Source organism: Camelus bactrianus, chromosome 27 (assembly GCF_048773025.1).
Source record: "Camelus bactrianus isolate YW-2024 breed Bactrian camel chromosome 27, ASM4877302v1, whole genome shotgun sequence".
NCBI classification, from domain to species: Eukaryota; Metazoa; Chordata; class Mammalia; order Artiodactyla; family Camelidae; genus Camelus; species Camelus bactrianus.
The window spans coordinates 26,871,627-26,897,005 of NC_133565.1; the positions used below are offsets into that span (position 1 = coordinate 26,871,627).

General features: G+C 48.3%; 1 protein-coding gene across 4 annotated transcripts in view; it reads left to right on the plus strand.

Moving 5' to 3' along the window:
- The first annotated feature begins 475 nt into the window (after positions 1-475).
- ALPK3 (alpha kinase 3) overlaps positions 476-25,379 on the plus strand; it is a 48,394-nt gene continuing 23,490 nt past the window's right edge. The window contains exons 1-5 of one of the 4 annotated variants that reach the window (XM_074354024.1): positions 476-737; positions 5,665-5,703; positions 9,401-9,522; positions 19,712-19,829; positions 20,403-21,642. In XM_074354024.1, the coding sequence (XP_074210125.1) occupies positions 595-737; positions 5,665-5,703; positions 9,401-9,522; positions 19,712-19,829; positions 20,403-21,642 (1,662 nt within the window). In that variant the 5' untranslated portion in view covers positions 476-594. Of the gene's footprint in view, positions 738-5,664; positions 5,704-9,400; positions 9,523-9,956; positions 10,129-19,711; positions 19,830-20,402; positions 21,643-25,379 lie in introns of those variants that run through there. The other 3 variants (XM_074354021.1, XM_074354022.1, XM_074354023.1) reach the window with 3 other exon arrangements.

The window sequence follows — 25,379 nt, forward strand, 5'->3', positions numbered from 1 at the left end:
AGCTTCTCGCCCCTCGGCGCCTTCCCCTGGCCTCGCCGGTCTCGGGGCTTCCCTCGCAACCCCCGCGCAGCATCTTGGGTACTTCTACACCTTCCGCTTGGCAAAGGCCGCAGAACCCGAGCTTCCACGCCTGCAAAACGGGACGCGAGCGGGGAAGGCAGGCTGACAGGACGCCGGGGTCCTCGGTGAGGGGGCTCCCCCTTCACCCCCTCGCTCCGAGAGGCCTCCCCGGGCCCCGGGCCCCGACGCGGGGCAGCTGCGGGCGCGGAGGGGGCGCTCCACACACGTCGGGCCGTCGACTGAGGGAAGGAACCCATGGACCGGAGTCGTCCCCCTCAGGCGGGGCCTGGCGGGGGCCCCCGCGGCCCGGCGCCCCCCGGCGCCTCGGAGGCCGCGCTGGCCCGGCCGGACCGGGGGAGGGACAGCAGCAGGTGACGACGACGGCTGGGCCCGGGACTATAAATAGGGGCGCGCGTCAGCGGCGGGCGGGAGCGGCCGCCAGCGGCGCGGGGGCCTGGCGGGCAGGGGCCTGGAGAGCGGGCAGGGGCCTGGAGAGCGGGCAGGGGCCGGCGGCGGGCGCGAGCCGGCAGCAGCATGGGGTCGCGGAGGGCCCCCAGCCGCGGCTGGGGCTCGGGCGGACGGTCCGGGGCGGGGGACGACGGCGAGGACGACGGGCCAGTGTGGATTCCCAGCCCCACCAGCCGCAGCTACCTGCTCAGCGTGCGGCCCGAGACCAGGTGAGTCGCGCCCTGGGGGCCGGGGTGGCGCGTCGGGCGGGCGGAGGCCAAGTGCGAGGCCCTCGGATGGGCCCCCGGCGCGCCGCCCGAGGCCTGGGGACACGGCCAGGCCGGCCCGGCCCTCACGGCCCCTCACGGCTCCTCTTGACCTCTCATGGCCCGTGGGCCTCAGGCCTCTGGCAATATGAGGCTCAGGGGAAGAGAAAGGACCTACTTTGGGGTGATTTCACAGGGGCCTGAAGGCTCTCCTTATCTGCGTACCTCAGTCCCGCCCCTCCGCACCCTCACCCCAGGCGCAGCTACTCCCTGGCCTTGGATTCCACCGTTCGAGATAAGGAGAGCTGGAGAGGCCGAAATTCCTCCCGACTGGAAGGGAGGGGGAAAGCATTCATGGGGGGTGGGCTGATAGCGGGAGGAGCGAAGCGCGGACTGCCCTGAGTGGGGCTGCTTAGCTCACGATTCACCAGGAAGAAATAAACCCATGCAAAGAGGGTTCTTCCTCTGGACCGAGGACTTTGGTTTTCCCCGGGATCTTTATGGGGGCTAATGAGGTGAAGGGGTGGCAGGAGGTGCTGGTTGGCCCTGCCTGAAGATTCAGAGCTTGTGGCTCTGAGGAGGCCAATTGCCCTGCCCAGTTTGAGGAAATGGGATGCCAAGGGAGGGGACTGAACTGATGAGCCCTTTGCTCCTCTTCCAAGAGTTAAAGAGGTGTGGATGCTTTGTTCTAGGAGCTAGGCTATCCACAGGTATAAAGACACGTAGACAATAGAGAAGCATCTGCACTCAGAGGCACACAGACACACAGGAACGGTGTATTACCATGGAGACGGACACTTCCTGTCCCCTATGGCAGCTCAGTTTCCCTCCAACTCTGGAGCCTATTCCAAAGGTAATTGTGATGGTTGGCTATTGGGACAGTGGTTGTGTCACAGCCCCAGAAGTTGGCTTGCTGCAGGTTATGCAGAAAACAGCCACTCCTCTGAGAAGCTGTCTGGAGACCTCTTGTCCTCTGTTCTTAAAACAGCAGAAAAACAGACATCAAGGACATTCAGGAAAAGTTCCAAGCACTTCCTCGTGGATTGGCTGAGTTCTGTTGACCTTGGAGTTGGAAAAGTTCAAATGTAACCGGAACCGGTTTCTGCATAAAACTCGTCAAATGGTGTCACATGTCTGGGGCAGGGCTGAGGGCTGGTGTTGGTGACTGAGTCAAACTCAACAAGGCCCCTGGTTGCCAGGAAAGAATGCCCCTTCCTCCCAACCACTGGCTCTATGGAAAAACTGGAATGAAATTTGTATGTTTATTCCAGTACGTGGTGAAGCTTACTGCCTTGTAGGAGCCTCACACGTGTCTCACAGTTGTCACAGTGATTTGTCTGGGCTTTGCCTCCCGTGTCTGGCCTTTGGCAATACCAGCGGAACAAGTAGAAGAGGGAAGCAGGGCCCTTCTTGGAGACAGCAGCAGGATGGCTTGAAAACCAGGCAGAATTGGGAGGGTAGGGGATCTGGGCTGTTAGGAAAAAGGAAAAGAGTGCACACTTCCTAAAGCTGCCTGCCTGACAGTTGTATGTTAGATAAATTTTAACTGCACATCAAATGAGAACAAAGCACTGTGTCAGCCTGAGAACTACGGGTAGATTAGTGTCTGGCTTAAGTCTCTTTGGACCTAAGTGAGTATGTTCTTAAAAGGAGACTCTTTACGAGTGTTTGTAGGGGCAGAGTTGGGGCAGTGGGAGAGGGGGTTTTATGACCCAATACTATGGGCTGTATTTTGCCTCAGCCAACTGGCCACTGACCCCCACAAGTCCTGAGGGACAAGGAGGGCCAGATTTCTCTCACCTATGGAAAAGCCTCTCGCCAAAGAGACAAGGAGAAAGAGGGTCCCTTGAGAACTTTGCCAGCTGTCCCTGGCTCCAGTCCAGATGAGCCCTGACTATCCCAGCGTCCTCAGAGACAAGTTCTGTCCCACTCAGTACTGACTTCAACATTTTCTGGGTCCACCTCTATGCAGATCTTTCATAGAGCTTGTGAGTCATCATTTTCGGGGGCCCTTGGGAGGGTGGGCTGCTCCTGGGAGCTGATGGACAGTTAGGCTGGGGGCCAAGCTGCCAGAAGCTTTGGCCCAGGTCTAGAACCTATCTTCCTGTGTGTACCTTCCCTTCCCCACAAGCCTGGAGCGGTTTCGAGTCCATAGTCAGCTCAAGGATATTTCTAATACCTACTGGGGTCAGAGGTCCAACATGCATATAGTCCCACCAAACTTTAGGCCCTACCTCCTGGGGTATCAAGTGTCTACAGGAAGGTGGGGCATGGATAGACTAGAGTTGGTTAAGGAACCACAGCTGGGTGGATGCAATTATAACTAAGTAGCTTCTGAGGGAGTTAGAAATTCCAGAAATCCCTGCCTCATCATGTCTTGGAGGCCCTGGTCCATGTGGGCTCAGAGGAGCAGCAGAACTCATGATATTTGCTACAGCTTTGTAACACCTCTTCCATTTTGCTTGAGTCAGGCAGGTTATCTAGAACTTTCAGGGAAACTGGGGCATCAGGCCAGGACTTTCTGAGGGCGTTTTATGTCCCAGAATATATGAAAACCAGGAAAAAATGGGTGGCTGCAGCTTCCATGGCCAGTCCTCGTCCCTCCTGCCCTTTTCTCCTTTATGAAGAGACCTTTCCTTCCTAGACCCTGAATTCCCATTCTATAGAACGAATAGGTCTTTTAGGCCTTTCTGCTCCAACATTTGACGTCTCTGATTCTGACCCCCTCATAATCAGTAAATGAGGAGTTCCCTTCTCACCTGAGGGTGAGAGCCCTGAGCCTACCTTTGGCCCAGTCAGCAGGGTACACAAAGATCTCCCACCTTCTGAAGACAAGTTTCCTCCATCACTCAGGACTCCTGACATGGCTAACTATTTAAGGGTGAAGCCTAGAGAAAGCAGGACCCTGGAGCCAGAGGGCAGAGCATTACAGCCAGTCCTAGAGAGAGCCAGGGAGGGGTCACCATCACCACCTGCAGGCAGAAACTGTGGATCCTGTCACTTTCTGTCTGAATTAGAGAGCTGATGCTCTCCTTCTCCCAGGGAGGAGATCCAGACTCAGCAAAGGAGAAATCTCTCCATTTTGAGAAGAAAGGCAAACGAAGTTCATGGTCAGGAAAGGATGCAGTTGGCCAGTGCCTTGAAACCATGGGAAGTTCTACCCTCACAGCCTCTGAGGGATTTTTAAAGCTCTGAGCAAAGGCAGCTTCATTCTGGAGCAGGAGCTCCCTCTTGGGGGTGGGACCCTTTGGGTTTGAAAAATGCACTTCCCTTCCCTCCCTCCCTCCTGTCCCTCTTTCTCTCTCTTCCTTCCATGAAACAGCTATTGAAGACCCACTGTATGCCTAGCACTGTGCTAGGAACTATAGAAGCTACGAAAAGATCTAGGTTTGAAGCCTGGGTGGGCAGGATTTAGATGAGCAGAAGGAAAGTGGGAGGGCTTTCCAAGCAGGGAGGACAAAACTGAAGTCTCAGAGGCCAGGAGTGGCCGTGTCCATGCTAGTGAAGGGCAGGTCTGGTTACAGTGGAACCTGAGTGTTGGAAAGTAGAGAACTATGATTGTAGTAGGAGTGTGAGTAGGTGATAGAGGGGTTTAAGTGCCCAGTCAAGGAGTGTAGACAATGTAATATACAGTGGGGGGGTTGTAGCTTTTTTTTTTTTTTTTTTTTCAGAGAGATGGTGTGATATGAGGGGTAAAGGAACAGGGGTTGAGGTGGTCATTAAATATGGAACTATAAGGGTCTAGATCAGAACACAGCAGAAGGAGTAGAGAGAAGAGATTATTGACTGACTGGGCTTGGGAGGACAAAGAGTAGACCAAAATGGCAGATTTACAGCTTTGGAGTTTGGGAGAGTGCTGGCGGTATACACAAACACAGGAGCACTAGAGTGGAAGCCGTGTTTTTGGGTAGAGGATGAGTTTGGATATTTTGGTTATAAAGATACAGGCTGTCAGTAGTTAGATATGTAGACTGAAACTTCCATGGAGCAGGCTGGGTTGCTGATAACAAAGGAAAAGCTATTCTCATGGTGGGGACAGCTGAAGGAATGTGTGTGGATAGAGTGGCCCTGGGATCTCTCAGAGAGCTGTGGGAGATAGCAGCCCCAGACTCCACTGGAGATATCTATGTTAGGAAAAGCGGAGGCAGAGGTAAAAGCTGGCTCATATCAAGTGGGCTGGATATCCATTAAGGGGAGGCCCTGTGTAGGTCCTCAACGCCTCCACCCTCGTGGCTTACACAGTCCCTAGCTGGTGTCTGCTTTCAGCTGCCCCAGGGCAGAAGGGATCAATGATCAGGGCCTCTAAGCATAACGGACCTTGTGCTAGTCTGACCAAATTGGGTGCCTCCTGGCTCCTGCTGAATTAACCGCTTTGTTTTTCTCCTCTTTTTTACTCTCCCAGCTGGTTTGCCTTGCGTGGCCTCTTTAACCATACTTAAACATATTAATGGGTGTTCTCCAAGCCACCTATCTCCTTTCCAGCCTGTGAGGGGATTTCCAGGAATGGGAGCTCTTCTCCCCCAAAAGATCAAGGGTTGAAGCAGGAGCTGGTGTGCTGCGGGCTGGGGAAACATGCCAGGCACCTATAAGTGACTCAAGTACACAGGACACACCTTTCTCAAAGTGCAGCCCCGAGGGGCTTCCTTCCTGCCTAACCACGTCCCTGGACTCTGCTGCATTTAACGAGCTCTTGGTTTCAGATACGTTGGTGTCAGGTGGTGAGGCCACTTGCTAGCTGGAGCAGGCCAACTGAGACAGCTGGTCCCTTTTAATAGAAAGGCCCTTAGGCCCCAGATGGTGGCCGATTAATACTTTGCCGACTGTTGTTGATTTCGCCTCCTCCTCTCCTTGCTTTTTTGGCCTAATGATTCCATTTGCTGTTTTTGCTTAGCTTATCAAGCAACCGGTTGTCTCACCCCAGCTCTGGAAGGTAAACGCACCATTGCATTACTTTTCTCTGACTGCTTTTTTTCTTGGGTCTGGGCATTGAGGGGCCTCTGGGTGATTGCTTGTGCACTAACCAGGCTGCATGTGGTGAAGGGAGGGCTGGAGGGTGGTTGGGGAGGGTGTGAAAGGGCACTCATGTGAGCATGGGTCTCACAGGGGCCAGAGTTAATGCTTGCATGGACCATTTGAAAGGGGTGCAGTGACCCAGAAATAGGCAAGGGTTCCCAAGACGCCTGCAACTATATCTCTGTGCCCCTGGGAGAAGCACTATGGGACCAGAACAGAGAGCCACCAGTCATGTGACCCATTTCTCCCCCATCCTAGGTTTTCATGGTTTTTGTAACCACATATCTAGGTTTGATACCTTATTGTCTATCTTCTAACCCTGGCTACTACCTTAAAAAAAATTTTTTTTCTGTTCTTGAAGTTCTCCTTCTATCATCTCTTTCTCTGAATTTCCCTTTCCTTTGGCTCCTCTCCACCCCTGCAGACTGTGAACTCTGTAAGGTCAGGGAATACCATGTTAGCATATTCCTGCATTAGCTTGTTCTCTGAATCTGCTTCAGAGCCAGGGCAGTGCCTGAGTAGGGCCCATGGTCAAGGCTTGCCTGTTGAATGACTGTCCTCATGCCTCCTGAGCTGGGGACAGCTCTCTGCCCCTGGCTGAACTGACAGTTATGATCGAAGTGGGAAGGTTTCCCACCACTTGGGCCTCATCCCAGACTCTCTGGTCGATTTGGGAAAAGATGACTACAGTTTCTTTACACCAAGAAAGATTTCTGAGTAGCTAACTGGTTTCTGAACAGCTGATAATGTCTACAGACATAGTTAGTATCTACCATGTACAATTCCTTTGATAGGGGAGAATACTGAGGGACATTTGTTCCGAGTGGCTCATGGTCTGAAAGGGTGGAAGAGAGGGTATCACAACTAATTCAAAGCGGAGCATGGTAAGTGCTGAAAGAGAGGATCTTGGAAGTTTATTTAAAGCAAGGTGAATAACCAAACCTAAGGGTAGGGTTAGGTTCCTTTGAACGTGTTGAAAACCAGTGATTCTGGCATTCTGTAGAGGCACATGATTAGGCTCTGATATCCTTATGAAGTCACAGAATTGGAAGGACTTGGAGGTGTCAGGGTGGGACCAGACCATTTCCAGATGTGAAGATTTCTTGGCTTTCCAAGGGACTGGAATCAGCACACTCAGAGTCCATCCCACATCTACGTGGTTTGGAAAGTGGGGTCAGAAAGCGGTGACATGCAATAAAATATGATGGTGTATGCAGTGACTCTCCCTGTCCCCCTCAAATGCACCCCAGATCCGCTCCCCTAGAAGGCCTTCTTCTAGTTATCCTTTTCAGCAGTTACTTATGATTTCCCAATGTAAACATTTTTTATAATATAGCTTAGGACCTAGTGTGGAAAGTTTGGGAAGATAAGCATTCTTTCTCACTCAAAAAAAGATAATGAAATAACATAAATACCTGTTGTTGAATATCTAGCATGAGCACTTGTCTCTGCAAATTTTCTTTTCTTTTTTTTAATTTGGTGGGGAGGTAATTAAGTGCACTTAATTTTTTTAATGGAGGTACTGGGGATTGAACCCAGGACCTCATACATGCTAAGCATCTGCTCGACCGCTGAGCTACACCCTACCCCCGTCTGCAAATTTTCTTGAAGCATAATTTCCCTGTTTTTCTCTTACCCAGTAGCTTATTTTCTTAGACTTCATGTCCAAGTGGCTTCATCCCTAAGAGCCTAAGCTAAATACTAGATCCAGGCTCATGTTCAAGAGTAGGGTAGGATTCAAATTATGTAGGGAGGACATAATTATGGATGTTTTGAATTAGCTGCAAAATTGTAGAACTCTGATTACTTTTGGCATGGCAATTTTCTCCAGAAACTGTTGGTTGGGATTTGATATTCCCCAAAGTCAGAAATTACTGTTAGTATGAGAGCAGCAAGAAATGTTTTCAGATGTTGTAATTCCTGAGTTCCAGAGAGTTGATAGTTTAGATCCTAAAGGATCCACTACTTCTGAGTGGATTAAAAGGGAAAGGAAAAGACAGTTCCTAGTTCTAATAAGTTACTTATTAGACAGTAAGTTCTAGGCAAGAGTGTTGTAGAGAGTGTTATGGAAGTCTTAAATGCAGTCCCAACTCAAGTGTTCAGGCACATGAGAAGTTGGGATCCCCTTTCTAGGTAGTCTTTGTGGGGGAGGACTCCTGTCAACTTTCCGAAGGCCCAGGCATCTGCATTCCTGTCCAGGAAGCACAGCTGGACCCCAATCAGTGCAGAAGTCTTCCTTGATTCTAGACACTGTTCCTGGGATGCAGCCTTTCTCCTCAAACTCAAGTCCAGAATGACACCCACAGAAATGATAAATTGAATGTGGATGCCCTCCCCACAAAGTAGGGTGGCAGCTCCTGTTTGCTTGTGTTCCCAGACTCTCACCTGCCCTGATGGACAGGTCGTGGGTGACACACACTGCCCGCGGGCGACCACCCCTCCTCTGAGGCACAGAGAAGGGCAGCTTTGAATGATTTGTCTTTCCCACCACAGTTCCTCCTGCTCCTCTTCACATTACCCTCACAGTCCTCCCTGCTGCTCACAATAGGGTGTGTGAGTTGGGAGGGGGAGGAGGGCTGGGCACGACTTGTGCACCATACAATCTGGCTATGTGGTTACACTTCACGCCTAGGGATGCACTGTCTCTGCTGGCCCATGAAAGGACTTGGCATGGTGGTTTGCTTCGTGTGCACAGACAGGAGAGGGCTGTCAATGCTGAGCAGTGCTGGTGAGTCTGTACTGGACTCAGTGAGCCCACAAATGCCCCTGAATCCTGCGAGATGGACTATCACAAGGGAACTAAAAGCCCTGGCTTTTGCAGGAGCAGATCTGTTTGGATGTGGCAGTCCTGCTGGTTGGTCCTCGAGCTGCCAGCCATGTATTCGCTTGAGCATGTGGTATCCAAGGGTGGAACAAGGGAGCCATGGCTGGCTTTCCATTGTAGGTCTGTAGCCCTGTTTAGGGTCAGAATTCATTTAAATCTTTCTTTTCTGATACTCCTAGGAGCTACAGTCCACCATTGGGTCTAGACCCCTGGCATCGGCCAGCTTATTCTTTTCTACTATGGGCCTATGCTTACAAATGCAGGGGCTTTTCTTCTGAGCTGAAGCTTTAGGAGAGGCCCCTGAGCTCCTAGGCCTATGGATCCTTGGGATTAGCCATCTTTTCCCTCTTTGGCATGAATGGAGGCTCTGCTGTGCTGAGGTCTCCATCTCTGAGGCTGGGCCTATCCATGTGTGTGTCTCCTCTGTGCACGAGCTTCCCTGGAGATGAAAGGTGGAGTGTGAAGCCAGGCCCCCCTGAGTAAGGATGGGATGGGGATGCCAGGACTGGTGGTCTGGCATGCTCAGGAGCCTGGTCCATGGTCAGAAGCCTGCCTGTTGTAATGAGTCTGAGTCAGGATTCCATTCAGCCCCTTGGTAACATCCCTGCTCCTGACCTGGCCAAGAGACCTAGTCTCTTTTGAAGAAAGACTTGCCCAGGTGCTAGAGCCATGGCCACGAGATGACGGACGGACATGGTAAGATTTAAGCTGCCTTGGACAACACCAGGCTGTGGTATACTGTGGTGGGAATGGGGGAAGACTGCTCTGAGTAGTTTTTTGCCTTTCCTAGGAGCACCTTCTGCTCCATCATTGCTCAGCTAACAGAGGAGACCCAGCCACTATTTGAGACCACGCTCAAGTCCCGGGCTGTGTCTGAGGACAGCGACGTCAGATTCACCTGCATCGTCACAGGTAACGAGGCCATCTGTATGATCCATGCCAGGACTGCTGCACAGATCAGGGCCCAAGGGGGCTGTGGGGACAGGCATGGAACGGGGTTGGCTATGTGCACAAAAATGTGCAAGCTGACAGTTGTCTTCTTAGCTTTCTCTCCAGTTTGATCTCCCTATGTGGCTTGGGGTCCCTTTCTCCTCCCATTCTGGAGCCACACATACACCCTGCTCTTCTTCAAACTTGTCTTCCCTAAAAGTTCCTCACCCTCAGGCATATATATATGCATGACTGATGAATCTTATTCCAAGGAAAGAAGCTCTCCAATTGAAAAAAGTTTTTGAGGCCTTTCCCTCAAATATCCCCATTTTATAGTTGAGCAGTTTGAGTCTTGGGAGTTTCAAGCCTGAGAGACAGTGATGTATAGTGTTTCTGACTGCAGACCCTGGAGACAGACTGCCTGGCTTGGAATGCTGGCTCGTCCCCTTTCCAATTATGTGATACTGAGTAGGTTATATGGCCTCTCAGCACCTCATCTGCAAAGTGGGGATGAGAATAGTAGGAACTTCATTGTGAGACTGAGTGCATTAATTCATGCAAAGCATTTGCAACAGTACCTGGCACACAGTAAGTATCATATAAGTGTTAGAAATTAAGACTGTCATTATGTGCATGTCACTGAATTCCATGGTGGAATTTGAAGCAATAAGTTGGTAGAATGGGAAACAGAGTGACACTCCTTGGAGGGTGGGGGAAAGAGCTGAGAGTACTGGGAAGCTGGCCCTGGGCATTGCCCCTCCCCCAGACCTCCCAGCAGCTTCTCCCACTGTGTTAACTCCACCTGCTTCACAGCCTGCAGGACTCCCCAGCAGGTGCTTTACCTCTCCCAGCTCTGCAGCCAGTAGGTCAGGGTTCTCTCCAAGAGCCCATTGTTTTAGTAAATCATGGCATTGGTGGTTTCCAGCTGTGATATGCTCTGATTCTGGGGACCTCATCTGCCCCAGGCAGCTGAACAGCTTCCCTGGGATTGGGCTCCCCTAGGCAGTTTTCTGCCTTGCCCGGAACCCTCCAAGCTCGAAGCCGAGAACACTTCCGCAGGACAGAGATGTGCCTGCCTTCCTTACCTTTGTATAGCGTAACATGCTTGCAAAAATTCATCTGTTTCCATCTGCCATTGAATTCTTTCAAAACTCTATGAAGGCAGTGCTGTTATTAGTCAGATCTTACAGAGGAAAGAAACTAGAACAGTTTAGGTGACCACAAGGCCCACAAAGCTGGTGAAGAGGAGATACTGCTTTTGCTCTGCAGCATCTGAAGCTGCTTGCTTATGCCTGCACCTGTTACATTCCTGGGCACTAACAGTTTTCTAGAAAAACTCGGCTTGTTCACAACTCTGCTTTTTCATATGCTATCTTCCCTATATAGAATGTCTTTAATCCTTCTTTTTAAAGACAATTAATTTTTATTTTATCAAATTAATACATGCAAAAGCTTAAGGCTTCAGATTGTGCTAAAATGCATATATCAAAAAATATCTAAGTTCACTCCTCCTGTTCACCCAACGTTTCCCAGAAACAACTGTTTTCAGCCTTTAACTCTTTCTTCTGGTGTATATACATTTCTATAATGCTGAGTAATATGTGAATACTGCTAACTTCTGAGTCTTCAGGTTTAGATGCTGTCTAGTCTTCCTGTTACGGTAGAGAGGGAATTTGCTCTCTTCACCATTATTTTCTCAGCTTCCCCTCACTTATCTTCTCAATAGAGCTATATCATAATTTTTGCTTAAATCAGTATTTCTGTTTACCTTGTTACACCTGTGCAGTATTATTCATAACCAAACATTGTAGTATGCTATGATTGTATTTCTTTCTTCTGTTTTTCCTAAAGTTAGTACTTTCTTTAATTTTTCAGTTAGTTAGCTTTTTGGTGTCTATGACTAGTTTTTCTTATAGCTTCTAATAGCCTTTAAAGCGACTTTTCACAAGGTCAATGCCATCAGTACTGTCGGTTACTTCCCTCGGAGACGTCCCTATTTTTCCATCTGAACTGGTGGCCTTTTAGGCCTAATACACAGCTGTTATCCTAGGCCTTCCCTTTGCCTTTCTCCTGGGTTTTATTCAGTCTCCTGGACCTCATGTCTTCCCTTTCTTTGGTTTACTCTCTGGCTTTATTGAGCTACATCCTCCAGTGGTTTCATCGGGTCCCAAAGATGGTACAACATCAGGAGGCAATGTGATGACAACTCTCAACCTCTGTACTCTTTGAGTCATTCTGCTCCAGTGAGATTTAATTGCTATCTGTATCTGGTGCACAGTTGTCATCCTAGGCTCTCCCTTCACCTCTCCTGTGGTAGATTTCCTGTTTTGTTTTGTTTTTTTGTATTCCACATCTGTCTCTTTCTCCTTTATTAGACAATTCGTGTCTGAAAATGTCTTTTTTTCCCCTACTTTATTCTTCATGGAGAGTTTGGCTAGGTATAGAATTCTAAGTTGAAAAGAATTCTTCAGAATTCTGAAGACATTACTGCATTGCCTTCCAGCGTCCAATGTTACTGTTTAGAACAGGAAGACGGTTTGATTCCTGATTCTTTGCATGAGACTGGTTTTTCTCTCTGGGAGTTTTTAAGAGTGCTCTGATATTTCATAATGATGTATCTTGATATGGGTGTCTTTTCATCCTGGAGCGTGCTTGGACGCTTTCTGTCTGGAAACTGATGGCCTTTAGTTCTGGGAAATTTGAGATTGTTTTGCTGTTGATTTCTTCCTCTTGTTTTCTCTGTTCTTTCTTTCTGGAACTCTTATTACATGCATGTCTGCTGCCCTGGACTCATTCTCTTATTTTCTTATCTTTTCTTCCCTTTCATCTATTTGTCTTTTTGTTCTTTCTGAGAGATTCCCTTAGTGTTATCTTTCAACTCTTCTATTCAACTCTTCTGAATACCCACAGTGTCATCATGGGAATTTAATTTCTAAGAGTTCTTTTTAAATCCTTTTTCATAGCATCTGTTCTTTTTATAAATATAATATCTTCTTTTAGCTTTGTGGGATGAGTAGTGATAGTTTTCTAAAAGTTTCCTTCTCCCTGCATAGTTTGTGTTTCTTCCAATTTGCTTTTTTCTGTTTAATTGTTTTGGTCCTTAATCTTCTATTTATAGGCTTTCCTCAGATATCTAGGAATCTTTGGCTGTTAAATAATGATTAATAGATGGGGACTAAAAAGCTGATTGGAAGTTCTGAGCAAGTAGAAGGGGCTTGAAAACAGGTTTTCTCTGTAGGGTGATCTGGCGGCCACTGTTGGGAACTGACAAAGTAAGTTTCTTTAGTGTTTTGCCCTAGTTTTCCGGGAGCTATGCTGATTAGAGGGTTGGGTGGGTCTCAGCTTAAAGCATTTATTTTATATATATGGCTATTAAATTTTTCAGTTTTCAAGCCCTTAATTGTGCTGGCTTACCCTTAGGGCAAAGTTTTACCTTTCCAGATAATAAACCTCATCTTTGGCCAAGGTGGGGAAGGAGCAGTTACAGTGGTATGGAGTGGGTGAGGGGATCCAGAGATCTGATTGTTTTTTCACACATCCTTTAACCTCTCCTTCCCCTTGACCCTCAGTTCCAGAAGTATCTGGTTGCCAGTTCCTATGCCCTTTTGGACTTTTCCAGTGTTCAAAGGATAGTTCTCAGTTTTCCCCACTGCTAGCTTAGAATTAAGCTGTCTTGGGTCGGCTAAGTCAGTTTCTACTTGTCCATCTGCTTTCCAACTTCCAAAATGTTGTTCCTGTTCCTCTCCTTGCTTGTTCTCACCTTCTTTGTGGCTTTATTTATTTGTTTTTAATAAAAAACCTCACTAGTGTAGCTTAGTGGGTTTGGGGGGAGAGTGGAAACAGAAGGTGTGCTTATGCTACCTTTTTACCTCGAAGCCCACTTGTTCTTTGCCTCCTCTTCTCATCTTTTAAGGCCAGCTCAAACAGCTCATCCTCCAGGAGGCCACCTCCAGCATTTGCACAGAGAGCTCTTGCTTTGTCTTTATAGTACAGTTTCTTTGTTCGTACATCTCTCTCCGGAACAAGATCGTGAGGTCTGCAGGGATAGAGCACCCAGCAGACACATTGTGCCTCTGCAGCAGCACGAAGGTGCTCAGCGCACATTTGCCAACATGACCACGGTGAACCTGGCTGTGCTGATGACAAAATCAGTGTCTTTGCCACTGTCCACATTGCCTGTTCGTTCAGCTGCACCTTCAGTGACTTGACAACAGCAGCTGCTGCGGGGGCCTCCCATCTCTCCTTCTTCCATTCTGTCCTTTGTAGCCATGGACTCTGAGAACATCGTGAAGCTGACATGACTCTGACTTACAGAATCTTGGGGTGTTTTATTGAATACCCACAGTCTCATCATGGGAGTAAGCTTATCCCCGTCTCAAGCCCAACTCAAATTAACAAAATGTATCCTCTCAATTGCCATAATGCCCATGTCTCATGATGGCCAGTCAGGTCCGTGGTCTTCTGCTCAGAAGCACCTGCCTGCTGAGATCTACAGCACTACCAGTTGAGCCTATCAGAGTTCCAGGGCTCTAGCTATCTCGAGCATCCATACCTTAGTCCGTGGTTGTGCCTAGTTCCCTCCTTCTGCCTGCCCCCCACCCCACGTCTATCAAAAGTCTTCAGTTACCTGAGTTTTATTTGGCAGATTAGGAAAGAAGTCTCTACGATCACCACAGTACACACACGGTAAACAAGCCTTTCTTAATTAGCAAGGAGAACATGTAGATTGTAGGTGAGAGGTGGTGCAGAAAGATCAGAGAACAAAGGAAAGAGCGTTAGAAATTGGATCTCCCCCATCTAGAATAGAGGATGGTGAATGGATGTATGGCTGAGACTGGCCTCCGTGTGAGACTGGTATGGTGATCCTGGCTTGTCCCATGGAAACTGAGTGACCACACCTGCTGCCCTTCCTCCCTCCTTGCTGGTAGCATTCCCTAAATGAGGTTGGGGTGAATCAGCCTAACCAAGGCCCTGCCAGGAGTAGGTGATTCTTTTTCAGTGGGTCAGAACCTATTCCAGGTGAGGAAGAAGAGTCTGTGCCAGTGCCCTGGCTGGCTGAGCTCTGGGGGAAGCCCTTGGGGACCTGGAGAAGTGGCCTTGAGTGAGGTTCTTCCCTCTCACAGTATCCTTGACTGGGCCTTCTGGCTCCTGTCTCCCCCAGGGAGCCCTCTGGCCAGAATGCCACTGTCCTCCTTGAGGCTGCCCATCTCTATCCAGCATGGTGGCCCCCTTCCCCTACTCTCCTCAACTCTGTTGTAGATTCTGAGTTAGTGTGTGTGTGTGTGTGTGTGTGTGTGTGTGTGTGTGTGTGTGTGTGTGTGTGTTGGGGCAGGAGAAGGAAGCATCAGTAGCAGGCTGGCTGGACAGAGGGACTCAGCCTTCAGACAGAACTAAGTTCCTGAAAATACTCATTTTAAAGAAATAAGTCTAAGATAATGACTGCTGGGGGCAGAAACTTACATACTGGTCCCAGAATCACCAGTGGAAAGAGCAGTGGAATAAGGAAAAGGAAACCAAGGGCTTTGTCATGTGCCAGCTGTGTGCCCTTGAGTAAGTTACTTGGTTTCTCTGAGTCTCATCTTCCTTTTGTGTAAAATAGAGATTCAAACACCCTGCCTGTTTTGTAGAAGAGAGAGATTTGAATTCTGCCTCTTCTGCATATGAGTTGGATGACTGGGCAGAAGCCTTAATTTCCTCTTGGGGAAATTGGGGATTAGTAAAAGTACATTCTTCATAGGACTTTCGTGAGGATTAAATGAGGATTACATGAAAAATGTTCATCTCAGTATCTGGCACATAGTAAGTCTTCAATAAATAAATGTTCACAATTCTTTTCACAGGATTGTTATGAGGGCCAAATGAACTTTTATATTTGAAACTTTTTGAAAACTCTAAATTTACATTCATCATTATTCTTCTCCTGAATCTGAGCTTCTCCAAACTAGGAATAGTTGGGATGAGGCTGATAGTCTTGGAGCTGAGCTCCGGACTCAGGCACGCTGGCCATGAAGCGGAGGTATCAGGGTGTGAATGGGAGGAGAGAAGGCCACCGCTGTGGGCTCTCCTGGCCAGGGCTGAGTGTGTGCGTATGCACACCTACCTCTGGGCACAAACATGGGCTTACATGTGTGTGCAGCTGGGAGTGAAGGACCTCCCTTGCTTTTGTGTGTTTTAGAGTACAGTTCACATTATCCAGGGGACAAGGAAATGTTTCCTCCCTAAATAAAGTTGTTTCCAGAACCCACTGTTGTCATCAAACCCTAAGCTAACAGGTTGGCCTCCACTTTGTGAAAAGGCACCAAAGGTGACATGGGGGCTGAGGCCCCAGGCTTATGGCTGTGGGGTCCATTCAGCGTTTCCTTCCTTGCCCCGTCCCTGCCCCCTTGCTCCAGCCTGACTGGACTCAGATGCCCTGGAGGCTGAGGCCCAACTGGGCAGATCATGGGTCAAGGAGGCTCTGAGCCGGGCCCTTGTAGGGATGAGATCATCCCACAGGATGGTGAGGACACACACAGTGATGTAACCAGGGGCTTTAGCTCACAGTGGAAACATGGGGCTCGCTTTACAGTCAGGGCTGCCCAGAGTTTGTTCCTGGCCGACCCAGCTGCAGCCTCGCCTCCCTTGCTCCCTGCTCCTGTATGCAGTTCCCCAACATGCCCTCTGCTTTCCACCCTACACTCTACTGTTGTGGTTCATCTGTCAGGCATGCCCTTCCCACTCACCTCTTGTCTGTTTGCTCACTCATGCCCTTCCTTATTTACTCACTCATCCAACAGATTTTTATTAATTAACTACTATGTTCCATGCAATGTCTGAGATGGTGGGGTTATAGAAGTGAAGAAGAGATGATTCTGACTCACGCAGGACATAAGTCTAGGAGGGGAGACAGACAAGGAAATAGTCAGTTACAATATCGTGACTGGTGCTATGAAAGGGAAGCAGAGGCACTGAACCCACATTTTCTGAAATTCTACCCGCCCTTCGCAGCCATTTCAAATGCCACTCATGCCATAAAGCCTTCCCTGATTCCCCAGCCAGAGGTGCTTGTTCCCTTCTCTGTACCCTGAGCCCTTAGTGCGTTGCTTCATTCATTCATCTATAAATATTTAATGAGTGTTGATTCCATACCAGGCACTATTCTAGGAACTGGGGACATAGCAGCGAATAACACGGACAAGTCACGGAGCTGTTCTTTCCCCCGGGGGTTGGAGAAGAGGCATGTAAACTAACAAATTCATAAGGGTATAATCTGTCAGGTAGCAATGCATTCTGTGGAGAAAAAGAAACATGAGAGCGATAAGAAGGCCAGGGAGAGAGAGTCGCTGTTTCACACAGGGTGGTAGGGAAGACCTCCCTGAGGAGGTCACACGCGAACAGGGGCAGAAGGAATCAGCTGTGATGCTCACATGGTGTTCGAGGCCTTGGGCTGTGTGGCTGGCCTGCGGCAGCAAGGCAGTGAGTGAGAGGAGGTGAGGCCAGTGTTGTAGGGGCCAAGATCATGAGGGCCTTAATCAGATGGGGGCTGTCAGGGTGTTTTGAGCAGAGGAGTGCTAGGACCTGATTTTATTTTAAAAGGCTCTGGATGCTGTGCTGAGAATGGGCTGAAGAGAGGCCAGGATGGATGTAGTGAGATCAGCAAGGAGGTTGTTGCAGAAATTGAGGTGTGAGATGGACCAGGTTGATGGTGGGGAGTGGCAAGAAGTGACCAGATTCTGGATATATTCTTAAGGGAGGGCCATTAGGATGGTCTGATGGAGTGGGTGTGAGAAAAAGGAAAGAATAAACGATTTCCTCCAGGGTTTTGGCCTGAGCCGAATCAGAACAATGAAGTTGCCATTTACCAAGATATGTGGGACCTGGCTTGGAAAGAGGAATGAGGATCTTGGCTTGGAACTTACTAAGTCTGATACTGATTAGATCTCCAAGTGGGGATAGGTACACAGTCAGAAATAAGAACTGAGAGTTCAAGGAAGAGGTCTGAGCTAGAGATACAAATTTGGGAGTCATGAGGATATAGATATTTAAAGGCCGCAGGGCAGGATTAGATCCCCTAGGTTATATGGATAGAGAATGGAAAACGGTTCTGAGGCTTGAGCCCTGGCGCATCTAACATTTATAGGCCTAGGTGGTGAAGAGGGGCAGGTGAAAGAGATTAGGAAAAGTGGCCAGTGAAGTAGGGAGAGTACTCAGAAGGAGTGGCATCCAGAAGCAAGTGAGGAAAGGTTTCAGGAAGGGAGGGTCACTGCTGATAGATGAGGCAGACGAGGCTTCAGAACGGCCAGGGGATTTGGCAATGTGCAAGTCATGGGTGACCTTGACAGGAGCATTCTGGTGCAGTGGTGTGTACAACAGCCTGACTGGAGGAGAGGGAGTGAGGACAGTGAGTACAGAAAACTCTTTCAAAGAATTTCTCTGTAAAGGAGGGAACAGAGAAATGGGGGCAGGGGCTGGAGGAGGATGTGGGCTCAAATGAAGTTCTTCTAAAAGGAGGGAGACAGTACAGCAGCTTCTATGTGGTAAGAATGACATAAGAGAGGAAAAGTTTGATGATACAGTAGAGAGGAGGAATAATTGTTAAGGAGATGTCCTTGATGAGACATCTCATCAAGAGGAGATGGGATCCAGTGAGGGTGGCTTTAGACAGGCATGTGGGCAGTGTATCTATAGACAGCAGGGATGGCAGAGCCTGCGTGCACAGATGCATGTGCACCCCTGCCTTTTGTGGAGGCCTGTCCTATCTTCTCTGTTGTATAATAGGTTCCCTGAGAGCACAGAGCTGTCTGTCAAGCTTCTGTAGCTTCATAACCTTGCTTGGCAGTCAGCACACACCTAATATATATATTTGAGGGAATATGTTTTAGGAGTCTTTGATTTCTAATAATCATTGCAAACTACTTGGAGTCAGCTTAAGAAATGAAGCAGATGTCATTCCACTGGGTTCGGATACTGGCTTAGTAGCCAGAAGTCTCCCATTTATGACCTATGCCATCCATATGTGGTGAAGCAGAATAGCAACTTTTCTTCCTAATACTCTAGAACCCCCAGCTCCCGGAAACCTCTCTAAACCAGTACTTTGTTGTTGAAATGTTGTGAACTGTTAGTGTCTGGAATTTTTTTTTCTAAGAAAAAAGATTAAAGTACTTCCTAGTAGGGAAAAAAAAAAAAGAAAGAAAGAAATGAAGCAGAATTCACTGATAAGGCTTAGATGGGTTTCTTGTGGAATTGACAAGTAGGAGTGTAGCTGTGCCCAGACAGGGAATGGAGCTAGTATTTGGAAGGATGTTGGGACTCTTGTCTCATTTTTCTTATTGTATCCTGAACGTCAGCTTCACTTTCCATCTCGCTGTAGACCAACTTTGTCTGCTTCTCAGTCCGTGTGGCAGAACACAGCTGTACCCTTTCAAAGTTATTACTAGACACTAGGGTAGACTGTCTCTAGGTTCTTATTCCCAAATACTAGGTCAAAGAATTGGATTAGACTATCTGATACACAATCTGATACACATTACTGGACCAGTCAGTTATGTGGCCGTGGAGGCAGGGACAAGTGATTCTCACAGTTGGAAGCTCTCTTTGTATATAGGGCTGGAAGTCCAGAGAGGAGAGGCTGGGAAAACACCTCAGTCAGTTTCACAACAGTGAAAGGGTGGGAAGGTAGGTGTGGATGGGTGGATAGATGGATGATGACTGGTTGGATGGCTGGATGTTTTAGCTGTGTCATCAAGGAATACTAACAGTTCAGGAACCTGGAATGGGAGACAGAGGGCTCTTGGCAGTGGTGTTGATGTTGGGTGTTGGGGAAAGACCTCTGAGGGTAGAGCTGTTATTACAGTTAAGGATGTGAAACAGGCCACTGAGGAAAGGGAGCTTATTACTACCAGCCAAAGCTTTATGGAAATGCCCTGCTTCCCTTCTTACCAGAAGTTAGGAAGTTTGTCCTCTATACTTGCCTTCCAGCTGCTGAAGGGGAACAGTTTTCATGTTTGACAGGGCCTAGCTTCTAAAAATAAGCTGAGCCATATGATAGACCTCCTCTTCCTGCAAGCCTGGGGCAGGTGGTCTGGGGAAACCAGTCCTTCAGGTGGTCTGGGGAAGCCATGGCCTTCTGTTCTCTCCTCCCACAATTTTGGAACTGGTTTTCCTGCAACAAAATCTCCCGCTTTCTTCTTAGGATACCCAGAGCCAGAGGTGACCTGGTACAAGGATGATACAGAGCTGGACCGCTACTGTGGCTTGCCAAAATACGAGATCACTCATCAGGGCAACCGCCACACACTGCAGCTCTACAGGTGAGGGAGAGGGGCCTGTTCTGCTCTCTCCGCCCTCCCTAGGGTCCTATGGTCCAAGCCTGCCCTCAGAAATGGAGTCAGCTGGATGAAGATGTCCAGGCAGGATCAAGGGTTCTGCAGCTGAGTTGAACCACCTGGTGAATTGTGTCTGCCTGCCAGTGTCTGGGATCTCCTAAGGCCAGGGTGGGAGTATTTCTGACAGCCAGAAAGCTGAGCGCAACCAGTGGAGGTCCTGACCCACAGAAACATTTTCCATGAGGTCAGCTGCCAAAAAAAGCTCCTGTGTCATCCTTACTTCACGAGGGGCTGTGTGGGTCACCTGCTTTTGATGGGAGCTCTCCTGGGCCCCAAGTCTAATCCCTCCTGGAACAGCATGACCTTGGTCAGCTCCCACCCTCTTGCCAGCCTCAGTTTCCTCAGCTGTAATGGAGAGTGTTGGATGTGGTGACATCTGAGGCAGGGCGTGGCACTCAGGGCAGGATGGGCAGTGGGTGGGGCAGCACACCCAACTCAGGGAGGCCCTGGCTGCGGGGCGTGGGGGCTCTCACCTCCCTCTCATGCTCCTCCCTCTAGGTGTCGAGAAGAAGATGCTGCCATCTACCAGGCCTCTGCCCGGAATGCCAAAGGCATTGTGTCCTGCTCAGGGGTCTTGGAGGTGGGCACCATGACTGAGTACAAGATCCACCAGCGCTGGTTTGCCAAGCTGAAGCGCAAGGCTGCAGCAAAGCTGCGGGAGATTGAGCAGAGCTGGAAGCATGGGAAGGAGGTGGTGGGAGAGGCCGACACCCTGCGCAAGCTCAGCCCTGACCGCTTCCAGCGAAAGCGGCGGCTGAGTGGGGCCAAGGTGCCAGCCCCCTCAGCCCCAACCCGGGAGGCCGAGGATGGGACTCGCGTGGTTTGGCAGGAAGGAGAGACTGAGCCTGATCGACACGCAGGTTTGGGCCTGATCAACAGTTTTGCTTCAGGAGAGGTGACCACCAATGGGGAGGCTGCCCCTGAGAATGGGGAGGATGGGGAGCATGGCCTGTTAACATACATCTGTGAGGCCATGGAGCTGGGGCCTCAGAGAGTCCCCAGAAAGGAGTCTGGGGCCAAGAAGAAAAAGAAAGATGAAGAACCTAAGCAAGGTCTACAGAAGCCAGAGTTAGAGAAGGCAGCTCGAAGCCACCGTTTCTCTGAAAATTATGTCCCCAGTTCAGACAAGCCTGACTCCCGTGGGACACAGGGGCCCATGGGTACGGAGAAGATTCAGACCCGGCCCAGAGGCAGGGCCGCACGAGGGCCTGGGTCCTCTGAAGTGGATGGCACCAGGAAGCCTGCTTCTGCTGCAGGCACTCAAGACCAGGCCCAGAATGTCCCTGCCGCAGCCCCTGTCCCAGGCCCAGACCAGGAAGTGTATTTCTCCCTGAAGGACATGTATCTAGAGAGCACCTGGGCAGTCAGGCCTCAGGGGAGGAAGGAGTCCCAGACCCCCAGCGGCAGGGCCCCTGGAGAGATGCCCTCAGGGAAGGCACCCAGCAAGGCTGGAGGTGAGAGGGGGCCTGGAGCCCCTGGCCAGCCCATGTCCTCAGCCCCTCAGCAGACTAAGCTGTTCAACAGGAAGAGATTTGCCCCTCCGAAGCCCAAAGGGGAGCCCACCACCAGCAGCAAGCCAGATTCTTCCCTGAGTCAAGATCCAGAACCTGGGGCCCAGGACCAAGGGAAGGCCACGCCTCAGGCCTCTGCCCAAGTGCCCACACCCCCCGCCCGGCGGAGACACAGCACCCGGGATAGCCCACTGCAGGGGCGAGCAGCCCACAGGACTCCAGGAAAGGTAAGCATGGGTGTTGGGTGCCTGGAGGCCACTCAGGGAAGCTGACCTCATGGAAACTCTTGCTACAACAGCTCGGCAGCCAGTGAGCAGCGGGATATTTATAGAAGCGGGTGAGGTGGGGATGGAGTGCCAGCCAGGAGCAGGGGACCACAGGTCTGGCCCTCTCTCCAGGCAGTCCCCAGATGCCAGGCATGTGGGCAGCACAGCCTGACGGTGACCCTTTTCTCTGACAGCATGGGAGTTCACTGCCAGGGGACTGTACCCCAGAGGGAAGTGGAGGAAGACAGTGTTCTTTGGGGAGGAAAAGGGAGGGAGAGAGTGATGAGTGTCTGTAGTGTGCAGTGGATCTTGACCTGGATGCTTATTAGAATATTTAAAAAATATCCAATATCCAGAAAATTCTGGCTTAACCCAGGTTTTTATCTAAGATTTTGGATCTGGTAACCTATATGCAAATCTGACTACCCTTAAAATTGTGTGATCTTGGGCAAGCCATAAAACCATAATAGTAGTAATGCCTACTTCGTAGGGCTGTTGTGAGAACCAGAGTGCTTGGCACAAGGCCTGGTGCATGTTAAGAATGAAATAAATGGCGGTAAGTTTAAGGTATTAGCTGGGAACAGAAGTGCTGTCATTTTCTGGCTATCAGGTAGTGAACAGAGGAAAGAAGTTTTGTGTGGAGATGGGTGTATCTACTCTTCAAAGAAAGAGGCAGATGGGTGACATTAAGTATTAAGGAGTTTGATGGGGGGAAAGAGGGAAGGGAGGAACGGGATTGAGAGGATTGACAGAAGAGAAACAGTTTGTCCCATTTGGTCAGTGTTTCATGTTTCAGGGGGCAAACGGCAGGCAGTTATTTCACAGGAGTTTAGGGAGACGGAGTGACTTATAGTGGGGCAGAAAGAAGACAGTATTTCTTATGAGTGGCAGAAAGAAAAAGCATTTCAGGAGTGGGAGTGGGGTGGATAAAGTAGATAGGATATAGTTATACTGAGAAATTAGTGGTGGTTTGTCTGAAATTCAAATTTAAGTGGGTGTCCTGTGTTTCTCTTTGCTAAATCTGGCAACCCTAAGTGGAGACAGCATTTTGGCGGGAACTAAGATGACATTGTTTCTTGGGATGGAGGAAACAGGAGCGTGGGTCCCAGGCAACAGAAGGAGCAGCTGCAAGCAGTGTGTCATAGGAGTCAGGGCAGAGGACAGATGGCTTCTTAGAACAGTGAAGGGAAACACATGAGGGACAAGCCCCGCAGTATCTCCTGGAGGGCAATGGGAAAGGGATGCTTGGTGGGGAACGGGGTGGGGGGGGGCTGCCTTTCCCATGGAGAGAACTCTCACAGGGCAGGAGGGAGAGACCAGTTTTAAGGGTGGTCAGGGGAAATGGTTTTATTTCAGTGGGTGCTGAGGTTAGTCTGTGGGGACAGTAGTTCAGAGGTCTTTGGAGTGGGGTGAACCTCAAACCAAACTCTCTGGACTCTGTTCATGACTCTCACCCCTGCATGCGTGGTCTCAGGAGATTTCAGGAGCTGGAGAGGTGAGTTCCTAGTGGCCCAGGTGGGGCCCCTCCATGTGGCTGACAGCCCACAGGCTGGACAGCAGGGCCTACTGTAGGGATGGCCCTCATGGACCCCTCCTGGGGAGCACATTTGGAAAGAGACCAGGCTGGTGGCCAAGGCTGTGAGTGACTCTGGCTTTTCCACCCACAGCAGTGGCAAATATCACAGCCAGGACGGCAAGACCCTCTTTGCCTCCCAAACGTGGGAAGAATGGGCTGGGGCAGTGCAGGTACAGGAGAAGCTGTCTGCAGAGGTTCTGCTGTTCCTGCAAAGAGCTTTTGTGACTTTTATTTTACTTTTTTATGCTTAAAAAATGTAAATATATCATACATGTGAAAAAGGCATTTAAAATTTATGTAAATGTTGAAGCTGTTGCTTTTTAGTGGCTGAATTTGACTGGTTTTTAATGTTCTCATTCTACTAAATATATATATACATATTTTTTTAATCTATTTTTCTGGTTGTGAAAGAAACACATGGCCATAGTAAAAAATATGGGGGGAAATTCTAAAAATTCAGAAGAAAAAGTAAAAATTCGCTATAATTCTACCACCTAGAGACATCTTGGTATATCTACCAATCTTTTTATAATGCATTTTATTATTTTTTAAATTTAATTTACATTGTTATTCAGTTTTACATCTTGCTTTCTTTATTCCTGATTATTTCATAAACATTTTCTCATGGTTCCTAAAATTATCTGAAAAACATCATTTTTAGTGGTTATGTAGATGCCACAATATGCCTATTTTTATCATTTCTTCCAAAGTGTTTATGTTTTCCTTCCTTATTCCAAGGTTAGTTAAATATAAATCTATATTTTTATGATTTTTGTTGTCTGAATTCCTTCATTTGACGTTTAAATTAACCTGGAATTTATTGGGGAGTATAGCATAGCATCAGTCTCTAGCTCAGTTTTTGGTTAATAAGTAGGTAATTTCCCCCAATATCAATCTTTGTGGAATAGTCAACCTTTTCCTATTAGTTTGTGATTCTTTCTTTATATACTAATTTTTATATCCACTAAAGACTTTTTGTTCCCATATATAAATCTATCATAATTCATTAATCTGTTTATTGACTTTTATAACAGAATGATCTCATTTTTATTGTAGCTTTAATTTCTGGCAGAGCAACCCTCTTATACTTCTTTTAAACATTTTTTGAGCTAATCTCTCTTATTTATGCCTCTTGTTTAGAATCATTGTTTGAATTTTTCCTAACTCCCAGATACCATTGATTTTTACCCTGTATCTTTATATTCACCATTTTTAAAAACCACATTTAAAAAAAAAGTGATTAATTATTTTTAATAAGATCAAAAGCCTATTAAATCCTTTCATGGAAGACTAGTCAGATTTGAATTTTGAATGGTCTTTTAGTAGAATTTGCTGATATATATTTTTAAACAGCTTTATTGAGGTATAATTTATATACCAATAACATTCACCTGTTTAAAGTGTCCAATTCAATATATACAATTCAGAGTTGTGCAGCCATCATCACAATCCAGTTTTAAAACATTTCCATCCCCTTAAAAATATCCTTGTTCATTTATGCAGTTAATTCTTGTTCCAACCCCAGACCCAGGCAACCACTAATCAGCTTTCTGTCTCTATACCGTTGGTACTTTGAGATTGCATTAAGTAGAAGAATTAATTTGGAAAAATCATTATCTTAACATTAGCTTTCTTTCTTTCTTTACTTCCATTATTCAGGCCTTCTTTCTTATTTCTTTTTAAGTTCTATTATTTTCTTCATATGGGTCCAGCATATATCTTGTTAGCATTAGATATTTTAAGGGTCTCTGTGTCTGGGATATAATACTGCTGCTCCCCTACTCTGTCCTGATTTCCTTTCCTGGAAATAAGGGTTATCTCTGGCAGCTCAAGTTAGGCTTCCATTTTGGTTATAAATGAGGAGCAGGTGATAAAACTGAGTCCTCTTGGGTTGTGAAGAATGCCCAGAGACCCTCTCCTTGAGCCCAGCCATGCTATTCAGGGAGCACTTTCCCTGGGCAGAAGCAGACTTGCCTAAAGGCACTTGGTGAATGGGAACTGGCCTTCAATGCCCTCAAAGCTTGCTTTTTGTACCCTAATTTGAGATCTTCTCTGAGACTGGTTCAGATCTCTGGACCTGAGGTGCAGGGGCTTGGGGATGTGGTGAAACACCCCATCTGCT